This window comes from Colossoma macropomum, unplaced genomic scaffold, assembly GCF_904425465.1.
Source record: "Colossoma macropomum unplaced genomic scaffold, Colossoma_macropomum, whole genome shotgun sequence".
Classification (NCBI taxonomy): domain Eukaryota; kingdom Metazoa; phylum Chordata; class Actinopteri; order Characiformes; family Serrasalmidae; genus Colossoma; species Colossoma macropomum.
The window spans coordinates 5,873,277-5,898,753 of NW_023494806.1; the positions used below are offsets into that span (position 1 = coordinate 5,873,277).

General features: G+C 38.0%; 1 protein-coding gene across 2 annotated transcripts in view; it reads right to left on the reverse strand.

The window, feature by feature from the left end:
• Positions 1-25,477, reverse strand: part of taok3a (TAO kinase 3a) — a 138,431-nt gene that overhangs the window by 55,923 nt on the left and 57,031 nt on the right. For both annotated transcript variants that reach the window (XM_036598865.1, XM_036598864.1), the window contains exons 3-8: positions 10,812-11,019; positions 5,188-5,259; positions 3,877-3,978; positions 3,625-3,670; positions 910-1,006; positions 284-397 (exon numbers count right to left, since the gene is read on the reverse strand). In XM_036598865.1, the coding sequence (XP_036454758.1) occupies positions 284-397; positions 910-1,006; positions 3,625-3,670; positions 3,877-3,978; positions 5,188-5,259; positions 10,812-10,943 (563 nt within the window). In that variant the 5' untranslated portion in view covers positions 10,944-11,019. The remainder of the gene's footprint in view (positions 1-283; positions 398-909; positions 1,007-3,624; positions 3,671-3,876; positions 3,979-5,187; positions 5,260-10,811; positions 11,020-25,477) is intronic.

Sequence of the window (25,477 nt, forward strand, 5' to 3'; positions counted from 1 at the left end):
AATCTCATTTATTTTTTTTTTCAGACTAAAATATTCCTTTCTCAAAACTATGGTACAGCAGTGTCTCAGATATCAGGCAGCGTATTCACAACCATTAAACTGTTCAGACGTCTGGTTCCTATCACCACCACAGTGAACAATTCTGACTCTAAGTTTCTCCAGAACAGAGCATTTTACGTCAAACCGCTCTGAATGACTTTGTTCACATCTTAACTATTTACTTATATAGTCATTTTGAAAATTCGGTGGAATCCCCCTTTGAGTCCACAGAAGCAGTACTGACCAGTAAGGGGTCCCAACAAAAGAATTGGCAGGAGAGCTCATGGAGGCGGAGCCAAAGTCAGCCAGTTTCACCTGACCAGGCTCAGTAAGGAGGATGTTGCCCGCTTTTACATCTCTGAGAGAGAGAGAGAGAGAGAGAGAGAGAGAGAGAGAGAGAGAGAGAGAGACTGAATTATCTATATAGTTACCAAGTAGCATTAATATTAACATTTCTGTTCAAAGTACTCTTTGACTATCAGACATAATTTCAGCTTATCAGTGATAAAACCAACACAGTTCCTCATTCCACTCACAGAATCAGCAGCCATAAAACTACAAAACAGCTTTACTGGCATTATTTAAAAGCGATGATTCAAAGTCCCTCAAACTCTCTGTATTGTGCGGTCATTAATCAGGTATGCAGTAGAAACTACAAGCTATCTGACCTTCTTAAACTTTTTGCTTAGTATCCAGTTATCCAACCTGTCTATTATTATTATTACTATTATTATTAATAATTATTCACTGCTGTGATATTATTAGACATGTGGAGTTTAAAGGGTTTATTTAAAAAAAACAAACAAACAAAAAATAAGGAGGCATACATGCACGCACAGGCAGGTAGGCAGTGGGCAGGTAGAGACTCACCTGTGGATCATGTTGTGGGAATGCAGGTAAGCCAGTCCTAGCAAGGCACCGTGGGTAATGGCAGCAATTTCAACCTCTTGGAGCGGTTTCTTATGAACTTCATGAACAGAACGATAAAAGTAAACAACATAAGAATCAAAGCACACAAACTGAACAATGAACATGCCAGTTTGGTGTGCAGGTGTGTGTAGGTTTTGTTGGACTATGTTTGCGTTTGGTGGAAAACGTTGGGTTCGTCATCTAAATCAGGAAAAGATAAAGCTATGGTCAGCGTGGACACTCACTCACACTGACTACTCTGGGGTAGATTTAAAAAAGAGGAATTAAAAGGGGTCAAAGGCAAAGACTCTGAATGTGTCGCCTGGGGAGACAATATCAGTAAGATCAGTGGTTCAACTGTGTTTAAAGAAAAACCAGTCAAGGGTAGCAGTTCACTAAGGCTACGTTTACACAGCAGGTAAAAGAGGTCCAAAGCTTTTTCCTCAAATGTGACACAGATGTGTGTCTGTGTGTCAGTGTGAACAGCAACAAACGCATTTTCAATTCCGATTTGAGACGCTTTCATATGTGGTATTGAAATCCGATACGTATCCGATCTGTGGCAATGAGACTCAGTCTGAACAGCCAGATCAGAATTCATGCGACTTTTACGTCAATCCAACTCGACATTCGTCATAATTCCGCACTGCTGAGACTCATAAACATTAAGTCTGATGTTTCTGTACCAAAACATTAGAAGAGACTCATCAAAGCGCTCCGTGTTTGAAGAGGTTTCGAAAGGAACGGCCGAACGCGGCCGGAGGAGCCCGAGGCTGCAGTGTCAGAGAACAGTTTAAAGAATCCGAGGAACCAAAGAAGTGGCCAAATAACGAGCCCTTTTTCGGCAAACTCAAACACGGTGTGGGTGATGAGTCCAGCTGTCAACGACTAGAACTTTATACTCGCTCCTGTGATGCTGGCGAAGACGAAACTGAAAGCTGCGGGAGTGACTGGCGTTCACTGGCCGTCACGATTGTTTACCTCTGGACGAGCCGCCACGTAAAACACTGTTCTTTTGCGCATGCGGGTCGGTTTAGGAGCTGATCTGTTCAGACTGATGTCGCATACAGATCACATTTAAAAGATAATGTGAACAGCCAAACAAAATAATCGGATTTGGTGAGAAAATCAGATTTGGGCCACTTTTACCTGCTGTGTAAACGCAGCCTAGGTTGGGGAGGGGGAGGGGCTACAGGGGAGACTGGAGAGAGTAACTGTGGAGCTGCATGGCAAAGGGCATAGCAGTAACAAAGTGTTTTTCTTCTTTATTTGAGGGTCCCATTCCGTTGGAGAAGATTTCAACCACTAACCCTTGTAACTCAGTTCCAAGGGGCAAGGTGACCCTTGAAAACAAGGGGTAGGGGTAAAAATAAGAAATGGGATTGGGCCAAAATCTACACCTACACCTAAACCTAATCCTTACCGTAACTGTGTTGATAATCAACCAAGTACCACCAGAACAATGTTAATAACTTGCGTATCTGTTGATCATGCACAGGCGACCAAGAATATGAAGTATGAGCACATATTTCTACAGTGATGGGTAGAGAGTGAGGACGGTGCTACAAATGTTTGGGACGGTTAAGGTGGCACTTCAGTCCCATGCAGCTCTCTCGTTGTGACACTTTGTATCAGCCTCTATAAGTCGGCAGTTATTTGTTCGATAACACTGTCACGTTTGTAAGCATCTATAAACACATTCCTAACAGGTTACAATGCATTAATAAGGCATCATAAATATGGCTATAAATATTTATAAAAATGCATTACATGTAATAGCCATGCTTATTATGCATTACGAATTGTTAACATAATGCATTATAAGTCCTGTTCATAACAAATTATAAGAGCTCATAAGTTGTATTTGTCCGCTCTAAGTAAAGTGAAGCGTACTGTACTAAAGCCTCCTCCAGTGTTATGGGTGAGGCTTCAAGTTGAAGTATTTACTGAAGAATTTACTGAAACACTAAAACATACATAATAAAGCACATTACAGGCTTCAAATGTCAGAGTTTAAACTAGTGCTGCCATCAGTGTTTTACCCAATGTGGGAAAGGTAATGTACACCACCGTTAGCTTGGCACTAACTTAACACTGCATATCCAATAGAATGCTAGCAGAAATCAGCATTACTGCACTGTAGTGTAGGGATGTTACAGAGTGAAAGGTTCTAGTGCTTGACGTTAGAACCAGTGAGGGAACAAACTACAATGACAGCACTCTACTATCTCGCCTCTCCCTCCCCAGGCCTTCACTCCACAGTGATTTTACGCTCTAATAAAACACTGGAAATCCCAGGGCGTAAATAAACTTTGTATTTGTCTTTCCTTTACGCTCTCCAAGCTGGGACTGACTTCTTTGGCACTGAAACTATAACATATTATTAACACTACTTATAATGCATTATATTAACAATTCATATATATAACATATAATAAACATGGCTATAAAGTGTAATTCAGTGTAATTCATTTAAAAAAAATATGCATTATGAAATGAATGCATTATAACATGTTATAAATGTGTTTATAGACGCTTATAAACGTTCATAGAAAGTGTTACCGTTTGTTCTATACCTTGCAAAATGTTATATATCTTATAACTTACAAACTTATAAAGGTGTAGCAAACAAACTGTAATGTATGTGTGTGTGCAGTGCTGCACATGTATACTCACCTTCTAACAAATCAGAGGCTGAGCCTAAACAGTATTCCATGACCAGCTGAAAGAGAAGCGAAGGACAAATGTCAACCTCAGCTTTTAAAGTGACCATATTCTACATTTCTACTGCATTTTTGTTTTGCATTTTTATCCACTTATCCATTTATGACATTTGTGAGCCTTTCTACTCTGCTGTGCTCTACTGGCCAATCAGAACAGCACCCCCCCGCCGTTTCTTTCTGGCCGAGCCGCATTAGAGATACACACCCAGGCAGTGTTGTCCTTCAGGTAGCAGCCTTTGTACTCGATGGTGTTCGGGTGTCTCAGCTGTTCCAAAAACTTAACCTCCTTAATGATGTCCTGCCACTTCTGCAAAGAGACACAACACAAACCAGCATGAGCACCACTTACAAACACACAGCAGGACAGATAATTACAAACAAATCTGACCTTCCTGCTTTCTGCTCAACTACATGTTTTAATGAATGATAAAAGTTGACAGGCACCAATTAGCATAACCTCATTTGCATAACGGTAATTGATATGTAGAGGGTAAACGATAGCTAACAGATAGCGACTTGTATTTTAGGTACTGTTTCTTTACAATAGGACAGAATGCAACAATACAGTACTGCTTTTTTTACATAACATTATTATTATATCTTTAATAACAGACCACATACTACTCAGACTAAGACCACTCCGTTTTAAGGATAACGTCTGACAAAAGAGTTGTCACACTTTAAATCTGCACAATTTAATCCATTATTTTATTTTTTATCAGGGAAATTTCTTTAAAACCATTCTAGTCCATCCTACACTGCCCGTCAAAAGTCTGAGGACACCACTTTTTAGTGTGTTTAATACAAATAAACCTGTTTCCATTGTTGGTTTGTATTAACTTCCTATGTAACACAGAAAGCACAGTTCTGCTATTTTCCTAAAGTTCTACTCTTGGGAATAATGCCAAAATGCCTTGTATCCTCTTGTTGGGATGTCAGCACGCGTCATCACTTGGGCCAAAGGTTTTTTAATATGTGCTTTTAACAATAGCTTGGAAAAGAAAACTAAAGCTAAACATACCCAATGAATTTTCACAAAGCTGCTTTGCACTAAAAAGTCATAAGTAATTTTGTTTTTTCGGTATTTTCCCCCAATTTTCTTCCAAAGTTTGTCGTCTCCAGTTCCACCTGTTAGTTAGGACTCCCCCGATCAGACGATACTACCAGCGCTAGGGGGGCAAAGGCTTGAACAGGCTTACTCAGCGCAACGTCACTGGACAGCTGAACGCGCTCGGAGGAAAGCGCCAACCACCAGTTCTGTGTTACGTCAGCTAACAGACGCCTGAGCTGACTAGCATCGTGCTGAGTGATTGGGGGAGAGGCGGGGCCATCCTACCCACCCAGAGAGAGCGAGGCCAAGTGTGCTCTCTTGGACTCCCGGCCACAGACGGCTGTAGCATCACCAGGGATCGAACTCGCGATCTCCTGATGACGTCTTATGTGTTTTTAATGGTTTAAAAACCTGAGTCTGAAAATGTCAAATTTCAGAGTAGAACTGTGGTTTTCTGGTTCCTACCTCCGTGGTCTGCTTGCCATTATAGGACATCTTCTTAATGGCCACCACCTCGTTGGAGTAGGAGTTTCGGGCCTGGGTCAAAAAAAAGAAAAGAACAAGAGAAGTATTTTATTAGTGCTTCATAAACATCTAACTGGCGAATCATGTAGCCTTGATTCACTGACAGCATTCAATACGAAGTATCGAAGACGAGTATAGGAAGACGAGTGTGACCTAAAAAGACCAGGCAAACACTTTCAGATGGGCGCTAATTTCAGTTAATTAATCGGAATAAGTGAGTGAAACTAAACTAAAATGTCAATAATTACTGCAAACGGAAAATAAACAGCCTTTTTCATATGCTGCAATAAAAAACAAACAAGAGGAGAAACACAAAATTACACTGCATAATTTCAGTACAATGCCTTGTCATAGAACAGTTGGCTCCTTTCACAGGTAGGAAATGCCAGAGGCTGTAGCTGAAGGAAAACAAAGCTATTCGCCTCTAGGAATGGTGATTTCTTTTCTAATGTATGTGTGATAAGTTCTGCTCTCAGAACTTGCCTACAGCTATATGAACTATCCACCAGACTGCAAACACAATCATTCACTTACAAGCAATTAAAACTGACAGTTTAATCAAAACACACACACACACACATATATATATATATATATACACACATACATACATATATATATATATATATATATATATATATATATATATATATATATAAACATATATAGCGCTGCTGTCAGAAGGAAACCTTGTATTTCTCTTTTGTTTTCGTTTTTCAGTTTTTGAGATAATTTGAAAAGACCTGTTGTTCTTTACACAGTAAAGTAGGTTTTTTCCTTCTCCTGTAAAGTTACTGTTTTGAAGCTGCGAGGTTTTCTTCTCACAACAGCGATATTTCTATGTATATTTCTATGTATATATAAATATATATATGTGTGTGTGTGTGTGTGTGTGTGTGTATATATATATATGTATATACACACACAAACACGTGTTCATTACAAAAGCCAAAGTAAAATTTGATTTTTTAACAGCACTCTTAACACCATTTACCCAACAACACAGTAAGAACTGACTCATACGCCGGATAGAGAGCGCTACGGCAGTGATGTCACTTCCTGTGGCTTTCACCTCAGCCTCAACCAGCAGCTTAAAGTACAGCCAAAATCACCATAGATCACTACGCTGTTTCTGCCTGTGATCTGTGGCTACTGGTTCTAGTCTCAGAGAACACTGGTCATACCTAAGCACGTGTGCGGTCATGTTGCAACGCTGTTTCCTTCTGTTCTTGAACAGCCTGTGCTGACCGTACAATAATCCAGTATCTGTCTCTCTCACAGCACCATGGAGCCATCTGCCTCCAGATTTAACCCTCTAGACGACGCAGTCATCGCAGACGATAACAAAAGCTTGCTGTAATTTTTGAAGCACAGGAATTCTGCTCAAAGTGTGGCCTGTAAACCTTCAATCCATACCACATTTGTGGTGGTAAATACAAGATATTTCGTCATAATTTGAATTCGACGCAAAGTTTTTTGTGTGTACAGTCTTGTTTTGTGCAAAGAAAAAAAATATCTTCTACATTTTCATCATGTTTTTGTCAATTTTGACATAAAAAGGTGGAACCGGAAGTGCAGACTCGATCCTGTCAATGCAGAATCTACAAGTTTGGAATCAATGTTTACAGTGATATAAAACCAATTTGGTTTATTAATTTATGCTAATATTTCAGTCCTCCGGCGGTTTCAAATCAGTCGAAAATATAATAAAACAAATGCACCAAGACTGTAGTTCTAGTAATATCCAGAATAAATGGCACCTGACAAAAAAGGTAACAAAATGTTTGTAAACAGATAATTACAAAATGTCTATAACAAATAATAATAACATTAGCATAATGTTAAGTTTATATTATAGAAATCCATACTGTACTACAAATTGAAACCTATAACTGTATATAAAATAACAGATTATTACAAGTGACTCCAAACTTTTAAACTATGGTGTAAAACTAATGTGACTCATTACATAATTACAATGTGATAAATGTGTAATAACACTTACTAGAATTGCAAAATGATAACAACTGTAATATCAATTTCTAAGGGTTAAAACAGGGATCAACATCTGTCCTAAAAGCAGCCTGAGTCTGGCTCTACATCTGGAGTGCATGCATGCGTGCGTATGTGTGTGTGTGTGTGTGTGTGTGTGTGTGTGAGAGAGTGTTATGAGGGGATTTGCGATGCAGATTTTAGACCCGCCACAGATTTTCTAATCAAAGGCTTTGCATTATTAGTTCCCCAGATTAAGAAAAAGCAGGAGAAGTTGTCAGGAGGCTCCAGCGCGCTGTGGCCGTACGTTCAGAGGGAGGCAGAATGTAAAGCTGCCAGTTTAGCAGGGATGGAGGAGAGCAAGACAGAAAAGCTAAACGACTGAGCTTCGGTATTAAAAGCTATTTTTGGACTGAATGTGCTTAAACTGTGTCCTGCCTTCGTCCTCTAAAGAAACTCCACCGCATCAGAAATAAGTGACTTCACCCACACAGAGAAAAGCGCCCACTGCTCCAGGATTTCAACAAACTCAGGATTATTGCAGTAAACCTTTCAAAGCGTGCTACAACTAGTGGTGCACTTGTGACTACGGGGAAAAGATTAGATTCACTTTACGATATTTATTTATGTATTTATTAGTGCTGTCAAAAATAACACATATTATTATGCCACTAATGTTTTAATGCTGTTTAGGCATTTTTCCTAATTTGACCATCCACTGCAGTGCAGGCTGAGACCCAGCTGCAGCGCGCTGTGTGTTGCTATGATAGGATCCATGACTGTAGCCATCCCACTCAAATACAGCTTTAAAGGATAAATCAACAAGCAGCAAACTAACAAAAGCGTAAATGTCCAGTTTTCCTCGAGAGCCTCCACTCTAAAAGAATCCATGAGCTGTATGAACGAGATCGAGAGGCTACAGTCATTGGAGTGGTGCAGTGGTTCAAACTGCAGTCACACAGTAAAAGCTACTTCAAAAAATAAGGTTTTTAAAACAAAGTCATTCATAAAAATAGTGATAAGCTAAATATATACAACGTTGTCATTTACAGGGCATTTTCTATCCTTCGCCCTAAATTTAAACTCTTAAAAATTAAACGCTTGCATTATATATAAAATAACAGATTATGACAAGTGAGTCCAAATCTTTAGAGGGTAGTGTAAATCTGTGACTCATTGTGTAATTACAATGTAATAAACATGCAGTAACATTTACTAGAATCACAAAACGACAACAACTGTAATATCAATGTCTAAGGGTTAAACAGGGATCGACATCTGTCCTAACAACAACAACAACAACAACAACAACAACAACAACAACAACAAAACAATATACATGGTTGTTTTTAAAGATATTTTTGATTTCTTTTAAAGTGAGTTTGAAAGATTTATCGTTCATTTATCGAGTTAATTTTGTAAATAATAATTAACAATTTTGTTTAAAAAAAAAATCTGAAAGTCTGAAAATCACACAACACACATTTTTGGCAATTAATTCATTTTTTTGTGTTTTAATAAAATTATTATGATCTCGTGTGAGTATAACTGTCCAAAGCTGTGTTTGCTAATCATGTACTGTTAGCTAAAACTGTCACGACCAAAACAGTCACAACTGAATCAGTGTGATGACAAAATAAATTGTTAGTTAATTTAGTTCAAAATGTGTTTTTAACTCTGACTTTGAACAAATTCAGTACAATGATCCATATATAATATATACTATTTATACACAATATATTAGAGGTGGGTAATAATATAATATTTCATCATAATAAATTTCATTACAATACAGTTTTGTGAGTATATTGTGGATAATGTCAGCACTTAAAGAACGCTGACCAACTGTACGGGTCATTATAAAAGACAGCATAATCAGTCCTGTAACTGGGTTTACTATGTAAGACTCTGTACCTCTATAGCGTTTGACAGTATTGTTGGAATGTGGTGCTGATGTGCCATTTTTTGTGTTCTGACTTACTTATAAAAAGTCTTGTGATATATATATATATATATACATACACACACACACACACACACACACACACACACACACACACACACATATATATATATATATATATATATATATATATATATATATATATATATATATGTATATATATATATATACATATATATATATATATATACATATATATATATACACACACACACACACACACATATATATATATATATATATATATATATATATACATATACACAGTATTGTAGAAATGTTTAAATAGTGTATTATATTTTTGCCATATTGTTACACTCATTAGTTCGAACATGTAGCCACTGTTGCTCTCACTAGATGTCAGGGCCAGCTAGCCAGCTAGCAATGCAATTAATTTCATAAAAAATATTTTATTTGTTGTATAAAAATATGACTTTCATATACATTTTAATGCACAATGAATACATGCTTTCACATATATATATATATATATATACACAGTCTATATATTAGATGGAAATTCTATTAATTTTTCAACATTTCTGCATAATTACATGGCTGAGATGTAAACGTGTTGGATGTGAAATGCAATGTGATTTTTTTCAGCTGTAGTAAAATGTACTTTTGAAAATCCATCCAGACAGATTCACGCAGAGTGCTCTAAGGCCCATGTGTCAAACAAAAGGCCCGCAGGCCAGACCAGGCCCACAGTGCAATCCTATCTGGCCAGCACAAGTATTTTAATTTTCTGTTAATATTAGCCCGTTTCACAAAGCGCTGCACTACAGTCCCCAGCATGCACTGCAACATCATGTGCGCTCTGACTCTCCTACCCCAACAACAGTCTATGGGACAGCGGTTACACCTCAATTCTACACAATTCCACACCAGTCATATCATCAAACACACTAGCTGCGTTTCAGCTGCAGTTCAGTCAGTATAAACACTTAACGTCAGCTTAGAAACTGAGCCCAAGTCTTAATGAACTTACAGCAAAAAAATAGATGCCAGTTGTCTAGTTGAAGCAAACAGGTAGGTTTAAAAGACTTATTTTTTTAAAAGATTTAAATGTGGACTTTTTAATATGGCCGCTTCAGTGGTTGAGTTTGACACCCCGGTTCTAGGGCTAAATGTTCCCCAAAGAAAGATTGTTTTCAGATTTTTACCAATAAGAGTCCTTGGGCAAGACTCCTAACACTACTTTTGCCTACCTGTGTAAAAAAACTTAAAATTGTAACTCGCTCTGGGTAACAGCTTCTGCCAAATGCCGTAAATGTAAATGAACAATTTCACATTTAACTGTTTAATCTCTCCACCTAAATTATGCAGAAATGTTGACGGAATTCTTATTAAACACCAGAATAAGCATTTGTTTTCTTCAGGGTTCTTAAAAATAAGCATTAGAAAATGCATTTATGATCCTGAATGATTTGAAAACAATATCATATCATCCTACAACCTATCATATATGCAGAAAAGTAAAAAACAAAAAGTACGCAAATAAAAAACATCCATTTATTGACATCATATTCCAGATAATTTGTTCTTGTTCTGCCGTCTCTGTGGCTAAAATTCAATCTGAGAAAGTGTGTTTTAGACGAGCACTCACGAAGTAAACCGCGCCGAAGCTCCCATGGCCGATCTCATGGAGGTCACAGAAGACTTCTTCTGGGTCATCTTTGAAGAAGAGGCTGGAGAGCTCAGGGTCCTTCAGCGCTCCTTTCCGCGTGGACGAGGGCATGTTGAGCTAGACTGAATGTCTGGAGACCACCCGCTGCTCACCCTCTTCCGCCAGCGCCGGCATTTATCTGATGTACCTGAGACCAACAAGAACACAAAGAAATATTAGAGATGTAACTATACGACACGGCGTACTGTATCATATCTCAGCACATCATATCGTATCGTAATGCATTTCATAGCTGTGTCACATCTAGAATATTAGCTTGCAGCTAGAGCGCTAGCTGAGATACTATAAGGCACAATTTTTATTTCAAACTTTGTACTTTTAAAATGTTGAATGTTCAAATGAACTCAAAATGCAAACAGCAATATATTTTCACATATTTCAGTCTCTGCTTATTTTTGCTGTATCGAAAAAAATGTACTGAATCTACTACTATATTTTATTGGAACAATCGTTACACCTCTAAAAACACATCACGAAAAAAATTCTGCTTTAAGATCAGTGAATCGAGCACGTTGACATTGTTTCATATACTGTTTTATATTAAAATGAATAAAAGCATGAGCAAAATTCAGGCTTCACCAGGCCGGCTACCACTGTTTGAATACTTTTGTCCACTTTTTGGCCCATTAATATACTTCTTCTATTTTTATAGATACACAGAGTTATATATGCTTGAAAAGTTTGAACACCCCCAGTCAAATGACGTTTTTTTTATTTTCTTAAGAAAAAAAAAAAAACTTAAGACATCTTCTACATACTTAAATATGGAATTCTTCTGCAAATTTTAGTGCACAATTTCTATTTCAGGGTTGCTGCACAATTTAAAAAAAAAAAAACAAAAACTATTTTTCTTTCTAAAACCTTTTTAAGAAATCAGCAGAACAAAATAAAGCTGTTTCCACCGCACAGCAATGCTCACTTTCCAACGCAGTATGTAGGAAATATCTGTTTTTTCCAAATATATTGGTTGAAAAAAAAACAACCAACATGGATATACAGCATACATATTCCAGCTCGAGTGCACATGGTCATTAAAGCTCAAGAGGGACACACCAGATACTAAGAATTCTAAAATTCAGGTAAATATTTCAAAAATTCTACTTATTACACAACCTGTTTACTGATATTATACTTTACAATGAAGATCGTTGCATTAAATTAGAATACAATGCAAAATAGAAGCTTTTTCATTAGGGGTCTCAGACTTTTCAATCACCTCCTCTATATTTCTGTATATTTTTACACTACATATGCACATTATGTGCATGGTACAAATACTGATATATATGTGTATATATATATATATATATATATATATATATATATATATATATATATATATATATATATATATATATATATATATATATATATATATCTATCTATATCGCTGCTGTCGGAAGAAAACTATGTATCTCCATTTTTGTCGTTTTTCAGTTTTTGACATAATGTGAAAATGCCTGTTACCCTTTACAGTGCGTGTAAATTTCATGATGAACAGACCAAAAGAAACGACCCAAAATGACTTGGAAAAAAGTCTGGTTCCATTGTCTTACATTAAAAGTAAAGCAGGAGACACGAGGTTTTCTTCTGAATATATATACATACACACTTTTACTCTTAAATACTCTTAAATCTTGAAGTTACAATTTTGATCACCGATTAAGAAACAGAACAAACGACAAATCAGCACCAGTGTTCATTCTGACCTTCAGCTTGATTTAGACCGGGCGGGAGCTACAACAGAGGAGCTGTAGACACTGCACACAGAGTTACAGGCAGGTGACATCATGTAAGCGCTTCACTTCCAGCGTCCTGACCAAACCAATAAGGTGTCAGTCAATACTACCATGTTTAAACCCATATCCCACCTGTAATCTCCTTGTATTTTTTATTTTTAGTCCACATACGACATTTATGTGGTTTTATGGAACAAAAAAAGTCATTAGTTTTACACGACCACTTTCGAAGCTCCCTGCATCCTTTAGAATTAAACAGGATGCTTTTGTTACTGTGCCTTTAAGACTGCTAGATGCCACTTAGCTCTATTCTGACTGTCCTGTATTGTGCCTCACTTAAAAAGCAGTCTGGGCTATAAACCCAGCTTAACTGATGTAGGCTGAACCGATCATTAAATTTACATACAATGTAAGGGGAAACACGTTTTTTATCAAATAATGTCAAAAACTGGAAAATGACAAAAATGGAGATACTTTTTTGGTTTTGTTTGTGTGTGTGTGTGTGTGTGTGTGTGTGTATGTATGTGTGTGTGTGTGTATATATATATATATATATATATATATATATATACACACACACACACACACATATACATACACACACACACACACACACACACACACACACACAACACAACATATATATAATAAAGTTTACACACTACATCAAACTCCAAACCTCCCGATTGAACAATATACTGCTCTGTCTCATCTTCAGCTGTCAGAAGAAGAACGATGAACAAATATTTACAGTAAGTAAATGAAAGAAAACTTTGCTTAATTTCTGCTGAATTTCAAACAAGTTCTAGCAATACTGATATACAGTAATACTGGAGGTGAAATAAAATGCTAATGGGGAAATTCCTCAGAAGACATCCAGGTAAGTTCCTCACCTTGATCATTAAATGTGAAACACACACCCACACGCCTAACTGAGAGGACTTCCACTGATTTCTACTGATTTTAGTTTTACTGTAGCCAAGTAATACGACACCTACACCTAAACTTAACATTAACCTTAACCTCAGTATCCAAAAGGCCAATTTCTGCTCTTCTAGTTTAGTAGACAGACACGCAGACAGAGACACGCAGACAGAGACACGCAGACAGAGACACATACACACAGACAGAGACACAGTCACACAGAGACACAGTCACACAGACAGGGACACAGAGACAGAGACACGCAGACGGAGACACACAGACGGAGACACACAGATGGAGACACACAGACAGAGACATACACACAGACAGGGACACGCAGACAGAGACACAGTCACACAGAGACACAGTCACACAGACAGGGACACACAGACAGAGACACAGTCACACAGACAGGGACACAGACAGAGATACGCAGACGGAGACACATACACACAGACAGTGACACGCAGACAGAGACACAGTCACACAGACAGAGACACAGACACACAGACAGAGACACAGACAGTGACACGCAGAAAGAGACAGAGACACACAGACAGAGACACACAGACAGAGACACAGTCACACAGACAGAGACACAGTCACACAGACAGAGACACAGACAGAGACAAACAGACGGAGACGCACAGACAGTGACGCAGAGACACAGTCACACAGACAGAGACACATACACACAGACAGAGACACAGACACACAGACAGAGACACACAGACAGCTTTGCAAAAAAAACAAAACAAAGTCAAAGGTTTCTTCGAGCAATGCCTCAGAAAAGCCACTTTTGGTTCCCTACATCACATTTGAAAGAGATCTGTGAGTATGAGGAATCTTTTAAATCAGGGGTCTCAAACTGTAAATGTGGGCCTGTAGCCAAGGGGTCTTCTCGAAGGTGGGATGGTTGAAAAAAGTGTAAAATATATTTTTTCCCCAAAGTATGAATTTTTATTTTTAGTACACATATTTTTACTACACTCATGTAGATTTTAATAACTGTTTTTTAGCAAATCTTCAGTCACCACGAACCACAATTACAACTGCTGAGTCACATCACTATATCTCCACTCGTATTAATACACACTGCGTATTATATCATAACCTGCTACTGTAATGCCGCTCTCACTGCACACCTTACACTGTGAATACTGCTACTCCTGCTACTGCTAGTAAATACTGCTAGCCCTAGTTATGTTTATACTCACTGTGTTGTAACTACCTCATACCACATAGTGCAACACCTGCTGTCATGTAAAGGCTCAGATACTCAATTAGATACTCAGACTGTGGTTAATCCAGGTTATATACTCAGGATGTGAATAATCCAGGTTATGTACTCAGGGTGTGATTAATCCAGGTTATATACTCAGGGTGTGATTAATCCAGGTTATGTACTCAGGGTGTGATTAATCCAGGTTATATACTCAGGGTGTGATTAATCCAGGTTATGTACTCAGGCTGTGATTAATCCAGGTTATATACTCAGGGTGTGATTAATCCAGGTTATATACTCAGGGTGTGAATAAACCAGGTTATATACTCAGGCTGTGATTAATCCAGGTTATATACTCAGGGTGTGATTAATCCAGGGTATATACTCAGGATGTGAATAATCCAGGTTATATACTCAGGATGTGATTAATCCAGGTTATATACTCAGGGTGTGATTAATCCAGGTTATATACTCAGGGTGTGATTAATCCAGGTTATATACTCAGGATGTGATTAATCCAGGTTATATACTCAGGGTGTGATTAATCCAGGGTATATACTCAGGATGTGATTAATCCAGGTTATATACTCAGGATGTGATTAATCCAGGTTATATACTCAGGGTGTGACTAATCCAGGTTATATACTCAGGGTGTGAATAAACCAGGTTATATACTCAGGCTGTGATTAATCCATGTTATATACTCAGGATGTGATTAATCCAGGTTATATACTCAGGGTGTGATTAATCCAGGTTATATACTCAGGCTGTGATTAATCCAGGTTATATACTCAGGGTGTGATTAATCCAGGTTATATACTCATTCTGTGATTAATCCAGGTTTAATACAATACCTGCTCTCACGTAAATAGAATAAATATGTCTTAAATGCGTTGCAGATATGCAATAGATATACTTTATTCCTACTCTCTCACACAATCTCTCTCTAGTTTACTTAATTTAAAGTAAATTTAAAGTTTAAATCAATTTTTTTTATTTCTGCCTACTTTGTCTGTTTTTATTCTATCTATCTATCCATCCATCCATCCTCACCACCACCACCACCACTACTACTAATATTAATAATAATAGACACATAGCGTTTATTAAATATTTTAGTGTTTAGTTAAATCAAGTAAACTTATATTGAACTGTAGAATTATATGGGACTTATTGTGATAGCTTTGGTGCTCCTGCTGAATGTGAGTGAAGTTACCGCGAGTGAAGTGTTGTGAAATAGAGCGTTCTCAATGGATTTGTTTGGTAACTCCATTAATTTCTCAACTTCCTAAGGAATGAATTCACCAAGGCAGACTTAACAGACTATCGGTCTAAATTAGAACGGGTTTACAGCTGGGTTCATTACTGAACTACTGCCTAAAGGGTTCTAAAACTGGTTCTTCAATGCCCTCCCACCTTTTTTGTTTTTAAAGAGTGCCTGTATTATGAGGCAGAACGACCGTAGCACCAACTAAACATATTTCTGAGAACCAACAGGTCACCTCCTGAGGGAATGTCAGTGTCTGTCTGCGAGAATCGTGACGGTTTATTCAGGAAAACCGTGTCACATTTGAGGGGGTTTATTGAGTCAAGTGAACAGAGCGTGTATTGCTCATCGTGACGCACACACACGAGCTCTGACACGCGCACACACACACACACACACACACACACACACACACACACACACACACACACACACACACACACACAGCTGCAGGTACCTCTGCTCACTGAGTCAGAAGACATATGACACATAAACCAGCCAAAATAAATAAATAAATAATAAATTATAAATAAATAGCGCCGACATGCGCACGTAATTCTATGAATAATTCCTCAGTGTTGTTAAACCCACCATCCACTTCACATGAATGAGTTTGCAACAACTGAATATTTTGCTAGGTTTTTATCGATGAATTACGTTATTCATTTATGGGAGAAAAACAGCACTGTCCCACTAAATGACCCCCTGATTCTACGTTTTGTTGTATTGTTATTAGCCATTACATTAGGTTTGCAAACCCTTAAACATAAAGAACAGCAAAAAGGGTTCTTTGGAACAAAACAGAACCACTTTTGGTCAAAGAACCACATTTATAAATAATGGCCTGTTTACATTTTGCATCAACAGGCGCCAGATGTAAACACACCCAGGAGGCATTGTGATCATAATCCAGGTTTAGATCCTCAGGATGTGATTATCCCAGGTTTAGATACTCAGACTGTGATTAATCCAGGTTTGGATACTCAAATTGTGATTAATCCAGGTTCGGATACTCAGACTGTGATTAATCCAGATTAGATACTCTGTGATTAATCCGGGTTTAGACAGTCAGATTGTGATTAATCCAGGTCTAGATACTCATTCTGTGATTAATCCAGGTTTAGACACTCGTTGTGATTAATCCAGGTTTAAATACTCAGAATATGATTAATCCAAGTTTAGATACTCAGGCTGTGATTAACACAGGTTATATATTCGAGCTGTGATTAATCCAAGTTTAGATACTCAGGCTGTGATTAATACAGGTTATATATTCGAGCTGTGATTAATCCAGGTTATATATTCGAGCTGTGATTAATCCAGGTTTAGATAGTCAGACTGTTATTAATCCAGGTTTAGATACTCAGACTGTGATCAATCCAGGTTTAGATACTGAGACTGTGATTAATTAAGGTTTAGGTCCTCAGGCTGTGATTAATCCAGGTTTGGAAAGTCAGACTGTGATTAATCCAGGTTTAGATCCTCATTCTGTGATTAATCCAGATTAGATACCCTATGATTAATCCAGGTTTAGACACTCAGGCTGTGATTAATGTAAGCGTGAAAAACCTTTTTAAACTTTAAAAGAATCCCCACTTAAGAAGAAATTCCACAAAATTTTCAAAATTTCTGCATAATTCCATCACTGAGATGTTAACAAATTCATTCAGATTAGATTTATAAGAAATAGTGCATTATACAGAAACTTGCTCTTTCTTTACACTGGTTATGATGGGAACCAGGAGGTCACGCATGTTTGCAACACAAGTATAACCATTTTATTTATTTTCCAAAACCACCAGTGAACTTTCAAGTGTCTTCAAGTGTTTTTAGGCAAAAACGTCATGTCAGACATCATATTCGTAATGTAATAACTTTCTGTGAGGGAGTTTAACTCTTTAGACGTCTGGTTCCTATCACCACCACTGGGAACAATCTTGACTCGGTAAGTTTCTCTAGAACAGAGCATTTCACACCAAACCACTCTGAATGACTCTGTTTACATCTTAACCATTTCATTTTGCAAGGAGTGTTGAAAAATCAGTGTAGTTCGCCTTTAATGCAAAGCCTCAAGGAAAAAAACTGGTAAAGAAACTCTACATTATGTGAACCTCTGAAATGTTCTTCGCACTCACAGATCTCTTTCTGAAGCATGGTTCTTCTATTAGAGCCTTGTTTTAAAGCCCATGTGTCAAACACAAAGCCCATGGACCAAGTCAGGCCCGTGGCACAATCCTATTCGGCCCGCAAAATTGTTTCAATTTTCTATAAATATTAGCCAGTTTCACCATGAGCCGCACTACAGTTCCCAGCATACACTGCAATGTAATGTGTGCTCCCAGTCCCTCCCCAACAACGATCTATAGGACTGCACCACAAAAACAAAACAAAAAGGAGGCCAGGTGTGCAGCTCAGACGGACGGTCAGTTTTAAAGAACCTACTGTACATTGGAGACATTTAAAGAGGTTTAGCGGTTAATCTGTAGATAATGTAGCCTATTGTTTTACATAAAACAATTGTTTTTGATTAAAATGATTTTTGAATCGTTCAAGTATTCAATGCCTATGCCTAGTTCTGAATGAATAACGGCCAGTTATAGTTTTTTAATTTAGTGGTTGAGTTTGACACCCCTGTTTTAAAAAGAGTGTAAAACTAAAAAAAGCTAATGTCAGACACCAAATAGGTCTCGGCTGATCAACTGCATTTTGTGGATGGGTGAAAATGATGCCTTTTTTTTTTTTAACACTAACACCAGCAGGTCAAGTCAAGTCAAGTTTATTTATACAGTACTTTTTTTTTTGCGTCCAAGCCCCCATGAGCGTCGCCAGTGGCAAGGAAAAACCCCCTAAGAGCAAGAGGAAGAAACCTTGGGAGGAACCAAGACTCAAAAGGGGAACCCATCCTCCTCTGGTTGACACCGGATAGAAAACAGCATTAATATAAACTATTAAAATACAGAAACGGGGAAAAACAGGTGGAGCAATGGTTCTAATTAGACAGCAGGTTAGTAAACACTGAGAGAAAATACCACACGCTTCGTCTGATGAGCTGCTGCTGTGTTCTGATGAGGTTTCATTAGAGTAAGAGTTGAGGTCACTGACCCATCCGTTTGAACGGAAGGCCTATTTGATACGGATGAGAGATCTCATGATTTGGGTCATCGAACACTCCTCACAGAGACGGGGAGCGAAAATAAACATGGTTTTTTTGCAAGGTAACAGAACATCCATCATCTCCACTCGGACGGACTTGATTGGTTGGTGCAATACGCTACAAGAAAAGGACGCATATTGTCTGGCTGTTGCATCATGCCTGCGTCTGTTTGACTCCCCGTGTCTGTCTGTCTCTCTCTCTCTCCCCGTTTCTCTCTCTCTCTTTCCTTCAGTTGCCGCCGTCTCTTCCACTTCAAACGCTGACTGATGTGACGTGCTCGGTTTGCTGGGAGCTGACTGGCTCAGACCAAATTTCGAAACACCAATCAGAACTGCAGAAATGATGTTTTCAGTGGAGGAAAGTGGTAGTAAAGCGAGGGATAGAGGGAGCGTTAAAAAAGAAAAAGGAAAAAAAAAAAAGAGCCGATGCAAGTCACACACAGAGAGCTCCAGAGATGACCCCCCTTCAACTCAACCCACCCCACCCATACAGACATGATGCAAGAAGGTGCCAACAGGTTGTGTGGAGGGGAGAGAGAGAGAGAGAGAGAGAGAGAGAGAGAGAGAGAGACAAAAAATAGAGAGAGAGAAGAGGAAAACAGAATTGAGAAAGAGAGAGGGAGGAAAAAAGGAAGAGAGAAAGAAAGCAAGAAAGCGAGAGAAAGAATGACGAAAAAAGAAAAAGAATAAGAGAAGGAAAGTTAGTTGTAGAGATGGAGAGAGTGATAGAGAGAGAGAAGGAAAAAAATAAAAAAATAAACAGAGAGAGAGAAGAAGGGAAAGAAGGAGAGAGAAGAAGAAAAAGAGAATTGAGAAAGATAGAAACAGAGAGAGAAGGAGAGAAAAAGGAAGAGATAGAGCGAGAAAGCAAGACAGAGAGAGAAAGAAGGAAGAAAAATAAAAAAGAATAAGAGAAGGAGAGAGAGGGTTATAGAGATGGAGAGTATGATCGCGATAGAGAGAGAGAGAGAAAAAAATAAACAGAGAGAGAAGAGGATAAGAGAAAGAAGGAGAGAGAAAAACAAAAAGAGAGGTGGTTATGGAGAAAGACTGAAAGACGAAGAAAAAACAAAGAAAGAAAGAAAAAGAAAGAAAGCAAGATAGCTCAGGGTGAAAAAAGACGAAGAAAAGTAAAAAGACGGATGCAGAGAGAGAGATGGAGTGAAAGAAAAAGAAAAAAAGCAGAAAAAAGGAGGGAGTGAAAAAAGAAAAAAATGGTGGAAAGAGGGAGGAAAGAGAATAAGAGAGGGAAGGAGGAAAAGGAAAAAGAAGGAGAGAGAGAGAGAAACAGAAACAGTAGGCAGAGAAAGAAAAATAGAGTAAGAGACGCAGATCAAAAGAGACGGGGCGAAAGAAAGAAAAAGACAAGCAAGAGAAACAGAAACAGAAGGCAAACAGAGAAAAGAGAGAAAGAGAGAAAAAGAGAAATATAAACGAAACAGACGCAGAGAAAGCAAAAAAGAAAGACAAAGAAAGAGAGGAAGCGCTGAGCTGTTGGTGCTGCTCTGTAAGATGTGGTCAGTAATTACAGATGTGAAGCTCTACTGTGTGAGTGAGAGGGCCGGGCCGGGCCGGGTCGGGCCAGTACCGATGAGGGCGCGTGTGATTACGGTTATCAGACCTGCTTCTGCTCCGTATAACTGCACTCGTTTCTCACGCGCTCTCTGTTCTCAGCAGAGAAGCTGCTGCATCACTAATTTATATGTGAATGTGAGTGAGCAGAGTGTGTGTGTGTGCGTTTGTGTGCGTGTGTGTGTGTGTGTGTGTGTTGCTGAATAAAACATGTGTTTGACACGCAGGTCAGAGAAGCTCTCTGGACGTGAGCACCCGCTTTACGTGTGCTCTCCTGAACACGTGAGCACTTCGCTGAAACATATATAGCTGCATTTCTGCTCAGCAGGACGGCCGAGAATAGACGGTGTCCCGAAGCGGGACTGACCGCCCACAGTCCACTTTAGAACGAGTCAAAGTTTTACAATGAATGAATAAGCAAACAAAACACCTGGAGAACCGAGGGCCGGAGTCCAGCAGAGTGTGGAGACGTTCCTGCTCTAGAACTCCAGCCAAACCTGGTAATTAACTGAAGAGTTGAATCAGGGGTGCTTGAGCAGGAAAGCACCAAACTGTGCAGGGATCCGGCCCTCCAGGACTGAAGTTCCCCACCTCTGCCTTAAAGGGAAAGTCCACTGATTTTTCAAAATTTTAGTATAATTTAACAATTAACATGTAAACACTCACTGAGAGGGCCGCAGTAAAAGAAAACGCTCCTTAATGTGACTGGAATATGTGCTCAGCGCACCTGGTTTTGCAGTCGATTTACTGAGACTGAAGCTTATCGCGTTTAAAACCGCACCGCACAATAACTGCTCAGTGGTGAGGTGTGGGATTTAAAACGTGCAGTGAAATAATGGAATCATTAATAAAATAAGTTAATAAATTAAGTTCTTTCTATTCTACAGGGTGATATTCTATTCAGATTATTAAAAAAAAGGCATTTGTGAAATGGGAAATGTGCATGGATTGCATATCAAGGCCAAATTTTTAGTATAAAAGAAGTAAATTAATTTTTTTTCTGAAGAAAATTTTCCTTTCGGGAGATGTCATTTCTGTCTGGTTCGCAATATTGTGGATTCTTTCAGGCGTGAACGGAACAAAACAGACCAACCAAAACAAGCTATATCAGGGTTTTAAGACATTCTTTTATCATAGAGGAAGCATGAGTTCGTTAATTTTATTAATGCACATCTAAATGTCTTCTGATAGCAAGATGTGTTATTAAATAATTTCATTAAATTAATTACATTTTTAATATCTCCCAGCACTACTTAGAGTTTAAAGTGCATAAATACTAAAACAAATACTGGCACTTGTGATGACAACAGCTATTATCAATATTATTATCATTATTATCATTATTATTATCATCAATAATAATAATAATAGTAGTAGTAGTAGTAGTAGTAGAAGTTGTTGTATAAATACATGGTGTTTAACAAATATTTCAATGTAACAGTACAATTAAACGGGACTCTTATTGTGACAACATTGGCATTCCTGCGTAACATGGGTGAAGTTTTGCCAAAGTACAGTGGTCAATCATGCATTTTCAGTGGATTCATTTAATAATAATTTGACAAATTCTTAATTCAGACACTGTATCTACGGCTCGGTCATGAACAAATACACTAAGGCAGATTTAAAGGGCTCTTATTTTGGAAAAACAAAATTTCCTCCCTTTTCTTGAAACAAAGGATTTATGCAACATTTAAACACCATTAAATGTTCAAAATACACCCATCACTCCCCACTAAACACAGTCCATACATGACTGCAAAAACTGCTCATTTTAAATTTACAGGTTTTGGGATGAAGAGAGGCTGGAAAATGATCATGTAAAAATAAACTATGACTGTTTTTGGTACATGAAACCACACAATCGGTACATGGACCTCAAGAGAAAAGATGAAATATAAGAATAATGTAGGAGACGGGTCCTTTAACTGGTGGTCTAAATTTACGTTTTTAAAATACTTGCTGTGATGAGGTCTTGCGCCCAGAACCACAAGTTTAGCCTGTACTGCTGCCATGTAGACAAAATGCAAGAGCTTCATATTCAGCTGCCCAGTGGAACAAATGTGTAAGGTTCTGTCATAATGTAATGAGTTCTAATCCCACTAGGAACGTGTAGAGTACAATAATGTAATAACTTTACAATAATGTAACAACTTTACAATAATGTAGCAACTTTAGAATAATGTAACAAAGCCAAAAAAGTAATAAAATGTTGCAATTTGTCAAAAATGTAATAAAACCCATTTATGTAATAAGGTATTACATCATCAGTTCAGGCATTGTATTAGATTACTGGTCAAGTTATTATTATTATTTATCAGTAGTAGCAGTAGAGTTAGTAGTAGTAGTAATAGTAGCTGTAGTAGTAGTAGTGTTAGTAGCAGAAGTAATAGTTGTAGTAGAGTTAGCAGTAATAGTAGTTGTAGTAGTTGTAGTAGTAGAGTTAGCAGTAATAGTAGTTGTAGTAGTTGTAGTTGAGTTAGTAGTAGTAGTAATAGTAGTTGTAGTAGTAGCAGTAGACTTAGTAGTAGCAGTAATAATAGTAGTTGTAGTAGTAGTAATAGTTGTAGTTGAGTTAGTAGTAGTAGCAATAATAGTAGTTGTAGTTGAGTTAGTAGTAGTAGTAATAGTAGTTGCAGTAGTAGTAGTGTTAGTAGTAGTAGTAATAGTAGCTGTAGTAGAGTTAGTAGCAGAAGTAATAGTAGTTGTAGTTGTAGTAGAGTTAGTAGTAGTAGTAATAGTAGTTGTAGTAGTTGTAGTAGTAGAGTTAGTAGTAGTAGTAATAGTAGTTGTAGTAGTTGTAGTAGTAGAGTTAGTAGTAGTAGTAGTAACAGTAGTTGCAGTTGTAGTAGAGTTAGTAGTAGTAGTAATAGTAGTTGTAGTAGTTGTAGTAGTAGAGTTAGTAGTAGTAGTAATAGTAGTTGTAGTAGTTGTAGTAGTAGAGTTAGTAGTAGTAGTAGTAATAGTAGTTGCAGTTGTAGTAGAGTTAGTAGTAGTAGTAATAGTAGCTGTAGTAGTTGTAGTAGTAGTAGACTTAGTAGTAGCAGTAATAGTAGTTGTATTATTAGTAGAGTTAGTAGTAGTAGTAGTAGTAGTAATAGTAGTTGTAGTAGCAGTAGTATAGTAGTAGTAGTAGAGGTTGTAGTAGTAGTAGAGGTAGTAGTAGTAGTAATAGTAGTTGTAGTAGTAGTAGTAGAGGTAGTAGTAGTAGTTGTAGTAGTAGTAGTGGAGGTAGTGGTAGTAGTCTGTAGTAGTAGTGGCCCAAATCCGATCTTTTGTTTTTGTTCATATGTGTCTGACATTTTCAATTCCAATTTGAGACGCTTTCATATGTGGTAGTGAAATCTGATACACGATTTGTGGCAATGTGGCTCAGTCTGATCAGAATTCATACGACTTTTACGTCAATCCAACTCGACATTCATCATAATTTTGCACTGCTGAGACCTCATAAACATTTAGGCTGCTGTTTCTGTACAAAAATTTGAAGAGACTAATCTAAACCCCTCCGTGTTCAAAGAGATTTCGAAAGACATTGCCAAACGCGGCTGTAGGAGAACAAGGCTGCAGCGTCAAAGAACAGTTAAACGTCTGACAGCAAAGTTTAATAAATCAGAGAATGCAAACCTAAAGAAGTGACCGCGCCCTTTTTACGTATTCTGGGTGATGAGCCCAGCTGTCAGTAAGTGAAGCTTTATGCTGGCTTCCTGTGATGCTGGTGAAGATGAAGCTGAAACCTCCAGGGGCGACTGGCGTTCATTGGCAGTCGTGATTGTTTACCTTTGGATGAGCCACGTGAAGCAACATGACGCGTTGTACTTTTGCGCATGCGGGTCAGTTTAGGAGCTGATCTGTTCAGACTGATGTCGCATACAGGTTGCATTTGGGCCACTTTTGGTTCATGTTACGAATGACCTCAGGCCAAGTGCTCACGCACAGAATCCTTCTATTCTGGTTTAATTAGATCTAAGTGCAGCTTTTGGTACCGTCGACCACCAGATTTTAATCCAGCGTCTTGAATGCTGGGTCGGCCTCTCGGGCACAGTTTTAGAATGGTTTAAATCATGTTTAGGTAATGGACAGTTCATGGTTTCAAGTGGAAATCATCCATCAAAAATATTTGGCATTTCTTGTGGAGTCCCTCAAGGTTCAGTTTTAGGGCCTTTGTTTTTCCTCTTTGTACATGCTACCTCTAGGTGATGTTATTAGGAAACAATATAAGTGTTCATAGCTGTGCTGAGGACACCCAGTTATACATTTCTATTCCTTCTGAAGTTTAAGACTCTGTAGACAGACTAACCAGGAGAACTGCACTGGCTACCCGTATCATTCAGCATAGATTTTAAAGTCCTGCTACTAGTTTTTAAGGCTCTAAATGACCTTAAAGCACCACTTACATCACAGAGAGTATCTGTTTATGTTCCAGCACGTAACCTAAGATCTGCAGATAGTGGCCTTCTACAAATACCCTCTGTAAAATACAGAAAACATGGAGAGACTCTCGGTTATTCTGCTTCTACACTGCGGAATTAAATTCCACCTTTTATTAAACAGTCAAACTCAGCGCTCACTTTTGAGAAGCATCTAAAAACACATCTTTTTAACTCAGCATTTAATTAAAACTCTACGTCTCATGGTGTTTAATTTGATCTGTCATTTTCTTACACGATTCTAAATTAATATGTATAATTTCTTGTATTACTGT